This window comes from Manacus vitellinus, unplaced genomic scaffold (genome assembly GCF_001715985.3).
Source record: "Manacus vitellinus isolate BGI_N305 unplaced genomic scaffold, ASM171598v3 scaffold_47_pilon, whole genome shotgun sequence".
Classification (NCBI taxonomy): Eukaryota; Metazoa; Chordata; class Aves; order Passeriformes; family Pipridae; genus Manacus; species Manacus vitellinus.
Genome location: NW_021940585.1, coordinates 1906892 through 1918314, shown reverse-complemented (window position 1 = coordinate 1918314; position 11423 = coordinate 1906892). Strand labels below are relative to the sequence as shown.

Genomic DNA, 11423 nt, shown 5'->3' with positions numbered 1-11423 from the left:
TCCCTGGAGGTTTTTAAGATAAAACTGGATGTGGCATCAGTGCCATGGGCTGGGAACCACAGTGGGGTTGGATCAAGGGTTGGACTTGATGATCTCGGAGGTCCCTTCCAGCCCAGCTGATTCTGTGATTCTATGATTGTCCTGGGAAACACTAACAGGCACAAAAATTAAATGGGAATCTGGGGCAAGGCCAGTCCTTACCTGCTCTGATTTCTCATCAGAGCTGCTCGGGGTCTCCGAGGTGTCCTTCACAAAGTAGTTGTCCACCAGGTCAATCTGCCGGCACTCCTGGCGGCAGATCGGGCACCGGATCACCCCCACTGCAACACAGGAGCACAGCTCAGGACAGGGACAGCAACAAACACAAAACCCCTCAGACTGATCCCCTCACCTGAGTAAACGAACAGATTTCACCCCCAAAAAACACCCCCCAACAAAACCCTCACCCCTCTTCAGGAAAGGACCCCTCACCCAGAATGAAGCTGTGATGATCCTGACATCACACTCAGTTTTTCCTATTTACTTCTTCCCCCCCAAAAGTGCACGTTTTCAGCCATTTGTTCTCCCCAAGGCAAATATTTCATTTAGATTGCAAAACTAACACTTGTTAATTATTTGTTATAACAAATAATTAACATTTTGGTTAATGTGGTCCATCCCTTCTCAAGACAAGCATTAAAGAGGGGTGTGCCCAGAGACTGGAGTGACCTAGTGATGTCCCTGAAAATGCCATGGCAGTTGTGTATCTCAGTGTTCTCCCAGATATGACAGAGGAAGATTTCTAATAAAACCTATTTCCATGAGGTCAGGGAGGCAGATGCAGTAATAAAATTCTACTACTTTGCTTTGTTATCCTCTGTGATCACTAAATTAGTTTTATGTCCTCAGCAGAGCTGCAAAAAAGTTACTACATGAACCAAACTGATATTTAAAGATGTCTATGAACAACCTACATGAAGGTTTGAAAACCTATTTATCACTAAGGTAATGGTTCGTACTTTCTTCACAGAAGTGTCATTTGATCTTAAATCAAATTCCTATACAATTTATTGAGAATATAGCTCTCAAGGAGAAGCTTTTCAAGCCATTGGGTACTTTTATACACTGAAACACCCGAAACAACTTTGAGAAGTGTAATTAAATGACACTCAACTCCTTTGTGGATATTCAATTAGGACAGCAGGACTTATTTCAGAGAGATTAATTACATTAGTAGTGAAGTAGCATTCATTTCTTCAAGTGCTAAAAATTAATGATGGCTTCAGAACACAGGAGATTCACTGCAGAGCAACAATAATCCAACTAAAAATTCCCTGTCTCATCAAACCAAACACATCTCAAGAGCAGGATGTGAAAAATAACCAGTACTGCAGCACCTACATGTACAAAAGCTTTCACATACACAATGAAGAAGAACCTTGAGGTTTTTTTACTACTGAGAGACAAAATCCTTTAGGAAATACTGGATGAAAGCCATCTAGGAGCTGATGTATATATACTCACAGAACAAAAATTTCAGATATTGACCATTAAAACTGCTCCATCTCAACCAGATCACAACTAAACATTATTTTAGTGCTGTCTTGGGTCAAAGACACGAAATATTGTAAGAAAACAACAAAACAGAGCAAGCCCAAGATCTATAATCTTCACACAACAACAAGTCAAATTCCACAGATGCAAAGCTCTTCCTACAAGGCAAGTTATGGGTTGGTTTTAAAGTAGACAAATTAATGAAAGATGGAATAAAATCAAGCCTTTTGATACAACTGACAGCCCAGGGGCTGGATTCTGACCATGGGTAATTCCACCTTGCCCACTGCTTCTGTCAGGGAGGACACAAGGAATGGGAAGTCCCAGATCCTGCTCTCACAGTCAAACACCCAATTTTGGCACCTCCACATTCAAACACAAGTCACACACAAGGTGCCCCCTGTGTTCTGCACATACCTCAAAAGAAACAAGGCCTTGCCATTCTCATTTAGCACATTACACTTCTTTTTCACATCTCAACATCCATTACTTCCAACAGGAGCTTGCCAATAATATATGAGCCACTAAACATCTCATATCCTGGTCTTTTAATCTAATATAAAACAAATTACTGCAGCACCATTTGTACTAGAAACTGAACTGCAGTACTGAAAAGATACAGATGTGGCTGATTTTGTGAGGGGAGAGGGAAAAGTAGACAAAATCACGCTGAAATAATACTGACATAAAAGAATAAAATCCTTAGTTGTCAAAACTTGAGATAATTTACAAGCTAACAAAGTTTATTTTAAAATTTAGTAAGAATGTTTTTTAGGACAAACTAAGGGTCAAATGTTTATATAACCTATGAGAAAAACAAGGTTTCACTACCAGTTTCAATTAAAAAAATTCTTATGTAAGAAAACAAAAGTAAAGGTTAAAGTATCATCCTTTTATATCATTCTTTTTATACCCCAGCAGAACTTCCTACATTGTTTTTCTGCATCAAACAAATCAAACACATTAGTCCTGGTACACACATTTCCACTGTAACTCTGCTTCCCAAAAAGCCATGTAACCCCTTCCAAGGAACACATCAGCACACAGCAAAGCTACTGGTAAAAGATCAATTTTTTTTCCCTAAATTACAGTTGAATTAGAATTAGACACATTCATATAAATTATGAAGGTCAGACTAATTTATGATCTCCTCCCAATCCTACTTATTACCACCAAGATTTCCAGTGTCCTCCCAGATGTTTCATATTCCTTTGAAGCCACAAATCGATGCTCCAGAGGTCAAGAGCAGCACTGGAGCGAAGAGCTGAGAAAAGGGAAGTTTCTTTCAGGAAGTCCTGACCACACCACGTGAAACTCTGCACTGGGGGTCTAAAACAATTCTGTACAGCAGTTCCTCTCTCACTTACACTGTCACCAACATACTGCAGGAACTCAGCATTAACTGCAGGAACACAGTTATACATCAGGTGCTGAAAAAAGAACAATAAAGCACCCCCTGAACTTCACCAGGTGCTCCTGGGAATATCAACACTTCCATGAAGAGATCCAAGAACAATCATCCTTTGGACCTAAGAGGACACAGGAAATGATGAACTACTTTACAGGAGTTGCAGGTAACAGGAGTGGGTTTCCAAGCTCCTTACACTGTATTTAATAGGACTGACACTGCTGGGTTTTCCGCTTGTTTCTATCACACACCTCACAATGGTGTGTCAGACCTGTAACGACCATGAGCACAAATATTTATCACCTCTCTTCCACAGCACTCCACATACACAGCTCTGTGTACCAAATTTTGCCCTCCCTGCCATTCCCTGTGGGAAATAAATTACATCCTGTTCCCAATTCATGATGAGGTTCAGAACGAGCTCTGCTTCTTCTCAGACAATTTGCTCCAGAACAGCAAAAATATCTGCAAACATACATGTTTCCTATCCCCCGTCTGCTGCTACAAACACAACACACAGGCTAAATGGAGTTTCCTAAAGCTGATTTAAGTGAGAAGCAGGAAGAGCTTCTTACCTGGAACTTTGGATTGAGAGTCCAGCAGGCAGGAAAACCCTGCCTTGCATTGCCAACCCCACTCAGAGGGAGATGGGTTTCACCTTCTCACATCATGAGCCATTCCCTCCCTAGCAGAGCTCCCACAGCCTGTAATAAGGGAGAAAAGACTCCCAGATTCCTTGGAAGACTCATATGGAGTCTCCTGACAGGGTCAGACAGAGCCATTCACCTGGGACGCTCTTTTGAGCTGAAAACCAACACAAAGGAGAAGGGTTTTGTCAGAGCAAAGAGATGCAAGGACCCAAATTTTCCTACACATGTTGCACTGTTAGTTATACAACTGCTACACTCACATCTCCTTACATTGCACATCAGATCCTCTTATTTGTCAAAGCCTTTAAGAACACTAATGAGAGCAGCATCTCTGTAATCCTTTTAACTGCTTATGATTTAGATAAAGCACGCTAAACTAGACCACAGACATCAAAGGATGGCAGAGAGCACGAAACTGAAGTAATTTGAGGATAAAAGGTAGTTTTGTTTCCATGAAAACAGAAAGGCTGCTAAAAAACCCTGCATCATAATCCAGCAGCAAATCACAATGGAACACTGCAAAGAACTTCAGATTTCAAATGGAGGATGCTTTTGATCTACTGCTCCCAACTCAAGCTGCAACACAAACACTCTTATTAACTGCAACTCATAACTCTGAGAATATCTTGTACATATTTATGTTTAAAATTCCTCAAGGCTAACTATGCTCCTTTGGGGGCTATTTGCATGCAGCTCAGAACAGGTAGTTTTTTCAACAGGTTTCATCTTGAACTAGTTTCAGCAGGAAAATTATTCAGAACCTGCTCAGAATTCATTTCTCCAGGCTGACATATTAGTCCCAACTACACTAAAATACTCCCAAATTTTAAGGATGCTTGAGAGCTACAGAGATGGAAGGGGAAAGATTGATTCTCTGCACTTCCAGCCTTGTAGGATCAAACCAGAGGCACTCTGCAGAGAAAGCTCATGCCCAGTCTTTGGCTGCTGTACCCACTTCCAGCTCCATATTCAGGAATTCAGGCCCTGGCACTTTTAACCTCAGTTGAAATGTGCCCCCAGTCCATCTTTGTTGGGCAAAACACATTCTGCCCAGTCAGAAACTGTGTGTTCAACTCATACCCACTACTACTGCTCAAGAAAAAAAGTGGAACTTTCTGCCTCTTCTTTGCTCCCCACTCGCCCTTCTAGAATTTCCTCAGATGTTCCAGGAACCAGCTCTAGAACAGCAAGGCTTCCTGAACCACTAAAAATTAATGTTTCCCCACCAAACACAGGTACTACCATGCTCTGAATCAGGTTTTCTAGTTTTTATTTACAGACACTAAAGAAGCTGCCTGGGAACTTCCAGCCCTGGGATGGAAAGGGAACACACAAGGAGCCCTGGAAACTTATCTACTGGCTACAAACACTCCAGGAGCTACAGCAAAATCAGAAGTTCCACACTGAGGGATCCACATTCACTTGTTGACTTCAAGCTGACTTCAGTCAACTTAAAATAAACACATCACAGCCCAACCAAACACCACTTAAACCTAAGAGAGAACAAAAAGCAATAATGGAAAGTAAAGGCACTGAAGTTTTAGCTCCAAGAGAGTTATTGATCTGAATGAGGATCATATGGATGTGATGAGATTATGGATCTGAATGTGGGAGGGCACGGAATGCACACAGTGTAGGTGATCCAGGGATAAGACACTGCAAAAATCACTTTGCACCTCAGTAGCACCCACTGCTCACCACTGGATCCCCTCCATCACTGAGATATCACAGAGAGACTTTCCAGCAGTTCACACTTATACATTAAAAATTTATTCAAATATTGAACCCAAACACTTGCATTCCTAAATATCTCCACTTACATACTAAAATTCCTATTTTCACAAGATCCAACTCCTTCAACATCAGCTCTGGACAGTAACACAAAAACCTTTATCAATTCTTTAGCTGCTTCGTAACATCCAAGAGCATAAAAAAGTAACTTTGACCTCATTTAATACCCTAAAATCCAATGTTTAAAGTATGTTCTGGACAACAAGTGGAACAGGAGCCAACAGCACATCCTTCAGCACAACAGCCCCACGTGTCCCAGGCTGCAGGGGCAGGGCATCCATCCTTCCCCTTGCTCAGCACCCTGGATGCAACCCCGGGATACTGGGCCAGTACAGGACTCTCCAGTACAGGACAGACTGACAAACTGGGGCAGGGCCAGCACTGGTGACCACAATGATCAGGGCTGGAGCACAACACCCACGAGGAGAGCCCTCAGCACTGAGCACCTGAGGCCAGGGAGGCAGAGCAGGCTCTTCACAGGGGTGCTCCACAAAAGCACTGCCAGTACAAACAGGAACAAGGCAAACCTTGCTTTAAGGTAATAAATCCTTCCCATGTCACAAGGAGGATGGTCAAACACTGCAGCAGAGGCTCCTTGTGCCACTGCCACCCCAGCACAGTCCCCACACCCCCGGCCAAGGCTCCCTGAGGATCCTCCTCTCACCAGACCGGCTCTGAGCAGGAGGTGGAGCTGGACACACCTGGCTCTGCCACCTCACCTGTCTCAAAGAAATGGCTTAACAATACTCTAGAAACACATGAGACATCAATTAGCACGAGCCTAAAACTCTGCCACATCACCCACTGACAACTAAGCCACCAATCTTCCACAACCCCAATCCTGTTGACAGAAGCTATTTTAGACATCTGGTCTCACACACAGGTTTGTTTTGGGTTCCAATGTGTCAGGCTGATTCCACACACACAAAGTGTCCATGTGAATATGAGATAATTACAGTCCTGTCAGATGTTTACATTGTTACAACGATGATAAAACTCCCCAGTTCAGGAAATATTTGCAAACACTCTTGCAATTTAATAACTCCAGTTTCCGTCTGAAGTTCAAACTTGGCACATTATCAGCCCTCTCAGGAATGATTCTCTGCCAGGTCTCATTTATTGGGTGAGAACACCAATAATAGTTACTCCATGTGCATAATATTTACTTCTCTCAGCACTGCAAGGGTCCAGCAGTTTCTGCACAGCCATACATCAAACCCCTGCTCTAATTCAGTGATTAGACCTTGAAATAACCCCTCACAGGTCAAGGCAGTGACACAATCAGATTGAAACCCGTCAGAACAAAAATACACTAAAAAAAAATTAACTGCTTTCAAGGTCCACTTCTAACTCAGCACTTTTTTTTGAACAATCCTTGCTTAAATCACAACTGTACAACACATTACATTTAATAAGAAAACACGATTTATAGCAATCACAGATATTAATTCTTACAAAAATAAAACATGCCTAAATGTTCTCAGACAGAAATATCTCAAAATACACTATTAATTTAGACTGAAATTTAAGTTTCACAATAAGATTTTTAGGAAGCCCAGAATCTTATTTTCACAATTAGATTTTTAGGAAGCCCAGAATACGAACTGACCATTTTTCAGGACTTGTGCTGGGCTCCAGCATATCTTCACGACCCTCACTTATTAACAGAGGAGAAAACTAAAGATTCAAGAGAGTTCAAGTGATTGTTCCAACCCACTTGGTGCAGAGAGGTGAAGTTTGCCTCGGTCCAAAAACGCAGAGAGGAGTTAAGTTTGAAAATTCCTGGCACAAACAAAGCCAGATGTTGGATTCCAAAACAATAATTCAAGTTTATTTTCTAAAACAAAAAGAGAGGAGGGAAAGAAGAGAAACAGAAAAGTAGGAAAAGCCAAGAGAAATTGCTAGAAGCACAGAAAAGGGGTTCCCACCACCATGGCTTGTAGGGTCTGTCCTTGGTGGTGGGCTCCAACCCTGGAGACAGATCCTTCTGTCTTCCATCCCTGGTATCCTCTCAGGTTCCTGGATCTCTCATCCCCATCCATCTTCTTCTCTGCTCTGCCCTCGTGATCTCTCGTGCTCTGATCTCCCACTGCACCGTACTGGGCACTTGAACAGTGGTTTAATTACATCCACAGTGGGCTCAGGGCTGCTCTGTTTGCATCCAACAAAATTCACCTGCTAGACCTGACTTGGGAGGGCGAGGTGAGCTGAAGCCCTTACCACGTAACAGTTTTTAAATTAAACCCACTCTTTTTAATTAAACAACTTGTCTTTTTGCAACTTGTCTTTAGCAGTTTTCAATTAAAGCAACTTGCCTTTTGCAACTTTTCAATTAAAGGTTTTTGCTTCACGTCCGAGGCAACGGCGAAGCCCAGATTGCTTTCCACCAGTTCTTTTAAGTGATAAGTACTCACATCCACTGGAATTAAGATACTGCATTTACCCAGCTTAAAAAGTCTGCTTGATGCAGGAATTTTCATTATTCTTCTAGACTGAAAATACAGTAACTACCACCAAACTGAATGGCACATGCTCATACACATCAGACCATTTATGTCCCCCTTTCACAGTAAATTAAAAACAGTTACTGCATAACTTAAGATGTGATTAATACACATTTCTAAATACACAAACACTGAATTTAAGAGTTGAATTCAGCATATCCAACTAATTTATGGTACTACACATCACAGCACTCAGCAGTAAACACGTTGTTCCTCAGTTTCCACACACAACCAACTGTGGATGTTTCCCCTTGGCTCTCTGAAAGCATCTTGCAACTCCTGTTTAGCTTTTCAGCCCAATGAAAACTGTGACATTCCCAAGGAGCTGGGAGAGCCACACATTCTCTGTACTGAGATAATCTTCTTAAGAGAGATTGTAAATATCTCAGCCAGGCAGTGAAACCACAAAACAACGTATCTTCCAGGAGCAGGAGCAGCAGTGGGTGCAGGAAAAGTTGTTTTACAGTATCTGTAACTCTTAACTTAGAAATAAGCATTTTTCAGAATACTGGGATACAAATACAAGAAGGCATTTTTCCTCATAACCTATTCAGTCTGAAAGTAAGAGTCCAGTTGGACAGGTGAAACACCAGGCATTAAGAAATCATCTATCCACCAAATAAAATTCACATTCCAATGACCAATTAAGACATTAAACTGAATATGAGATGCTACTTTTTATGCTGAACAAACAGCATAAAAGAATATATATGTCGAAAATACATAAACCAGGAAACTTCTATTTTTTTCCCCAACAAATATGCAAACAAGAGCAAAACCAATTCTTTCACCAGTGCAACAGATATGAACCAACTTGCAGCAGTTAAGTGTAACTTGCTTCAGGTATAGCTACAGGTACCACTTCTCATTAACTCTTCCTCCAAGAAAAGCACCTGCTCGTGGTGAGGGAGACCAGGGAAGCAGCAGAAGTGGAAGTAACACTTGGTGACCACCAGAACAGGGAAGGAACCTGCATGACTAGGCACTGTGGTACTTCTCTGTAGGCTGAGAATGTCCATTTTCTATCTGATTTACTGGTAACTGCCCCATGTGCCACACTGACTCCACTCACAAGGTGCAGAGAGAACTGTCCACAAAACTGTGTCTGCTGGTCCATGGCTGGTTCTTTCCTGCCCTGCTGGCCAAGTCCTGTGTTCAGGCAGGCTCAGGTACCACTGCAGATGGATCACACACGTCCTTACCACGACCCTCTCCCAGACCCTACACAGAATCCCAGAACAGCTGGGGTTGGAAAGGACCTCTGGAGAACACCCAGCCCATCCCCTGCCAAGGCCAGGTCACCTGGAGCAGGTGACACAGGAACTTGTCCGGGTTGGTTTGGAATGTCTCCAGAGAGGGAGGGTCCACAACTCCCTGGGCAGCTGCTCCAGTGCTCTGCCACCTCCATGGAAAGAAGTTCTTCCTCATTTTGAGGTGGAACTTGTGTTTTAGTTTATGGCCATTGCTCCTTGTCTTGTCACTGAAAAGAGTCTGGCACCATCCTCTGACACCCTTGGAGATAATTCTGTGCATTAATGAGATCCCCTCTCAGTCTCCTCCAGACTAACCAGGCCCAGCTCCTGCAGTCTCTCCTCACAACAGAGATGCTCCAGAGCCCACATCTTAATCACATGATCTAAAACTTTTTGCTGCAGCAACCCAAACATGAACTCTTCCTACACCAAAGCACACCAACAAGCACTCCTAAAAATGTACTACAAGAAGTGATATTCCAGTCTATACATAGTGCAGGAGCTGTGCCTCGTGTTGTTCCCACACCTGTGTCCTACAGTGGGACCTGGATAATCCTGTAACTGCTAATAAAATAGACCCAGCTTCCCAAGTTCTGTGTCTTCCACTGGCATATCACTTCCCTGTGAGGATGGTGATGCCCTGGCACAGGTTGCCCAGAGAAGCTGTGGCTGCCCCATCCCTGGAAGTGTCCAAGGCCAGGTTGGACGAGGCTTGGAACCACCTGGGCTAGTGGAAGGTGTCCCTGCCCATGGCAGGGGGTGGGACAAAATGATCTTTAAGGTCCTTTCCAACCCAAACCACTCTGTGATTCTATGATATAATGCAAAATTTGGAACTTAAAAAGATGGATCACAAGACCATCTCAGTACTCTAGAGAGTGTATTTACAAACTACATTTAATACAGCATCTTTTTAAAACTAATGAATTTTCTAAGAGCACTTCCTAGATGAACTTCTGAACAGTCTGGATGAACAAATCACTACCAAGCCAGGTTTTAATTCCTTCACTGTGCAACACAGGATACACCTGAGTCCAAAGATGTCACCAAACAAGGTCTCTCTGACCACAGGGTCCAATTAAGACCTGTAAAACCACTTACCAAGGCCCTAAATTGGTCTGTACACCACAGCACGTGAGTCACCCCATCTACAGCTCCAGAAGCTTTTCAATTCCATCCCTGAATGTATAATATATTAAAAAAATAATAAAACTCAAGCCATGGTTTTGATAGGAACACCTGGAAGGAGCAGGGTACTCTTCTTTCCTGGCACAAGTTGGGCACATGCAGAGCAACTCGAGTGACAAGCAGCACTGCAAGGTTTTATCTCAGTCACAGTAAAGCAGGTGCAGTGGACACACAATTCCCACCTAGGCAGGTAGTTTGCACTTAATTAGATATGTTTTACCCCAGTGCTGTAGAACTGAGGCTGCCCAGTCCCTCCCTGAGAGCCAAAACAGAACAGTTTGGGTTGCAAGGAGCCTTTAAAGCTCATCCAGTCCGATCCCCCTGGAACGAGCAGGGATCTTCAACAGGTTGCTCAGAGCCTGGTCCAGCCTGACCCTGAATGATTCCAGGATAGAGGCATCCACCACCCCTCTGGGCAACCTGTACCAGTGCTTTAACACCCTCGTTGTAAAAAACTTCTTCCTTAAATCTAATCTAAACCGATCCTCCTTCAGTTTAAAACCACTACCCCCTGTCCTGTCACAACAGTCCCTGATAAGAAGTCTGTCCCCATCTTTCCTATAGTACTCGTTACAGCAGTCTTACACAGCACCCCTTTAGGTACTACAGGGCTGCAATAACGTGTCCCCGGAGCCTCCTCTCCTCCAGGCTGAACAACCCCAATCCTCCAGCCCTTCCTCACAGCAGAGCTGCTCCATCCCTCTGATCATCCTGGTTCCTCCTCTGGGCCCTGTCCAACAGCTCCATTCCTTCCACGTGTGTTGAAAACCCGCGGAACGCGATTCACACTCTGGATCCCAACAACCTCCCAACTTCCAGCGGCCGCTCGCAAACACGGAACACCCCCCGAGCAGCACCGGGGCACCGGCAGCTCCTGCGGCCGCGGCCGGACCTGCCCGCGCGGGGACCGGGAAAACCCCGCGCTCCTTCCCGGGACAACCCGCTGCCGGCGGGGCGCTCCCCGCGGGGAAAGCCCCCCCGGTGCTCACCTTGCTGCACGTCGCCGTTGGCCCCGCCGGGCACGGGCACGGTGAGCTGGCGCTCGGGCTCGGGCAGGCAGCGGCGGCAGAAGGAGTGCAGGCAGGGCAGCAGCTTG

General features: G+C 44.1%; 1 protein-coding gene across 1 annotated transcript in view; it reads right to left on the bottom strand.

Annotated features, from left to right (window-relative positions):
* Nucleotides 1-11423, bottom strand: part of TRIM33 (tripartite motif containing 33) — a 34118-nt gene that overhangs the window by 20668 nt on the left and 2027 nt on the right. Inside the window, exons 2-3 of the mRNA XM_025895875.2 lie at nucleotides 11317-11419; nucleotides 202-320 (exon numbers count right to left, since the gene is read on the bottom strand). Coding sequence (XP_025751660.2) covers nucleotides 202-320; nucleotides 11317-11419 — 222 coding nt within the window. The remainder of the gene's footprint in view (nucleotides 1-201; nucleotides 321-11316; nucleotides 11420-11423) is intronic.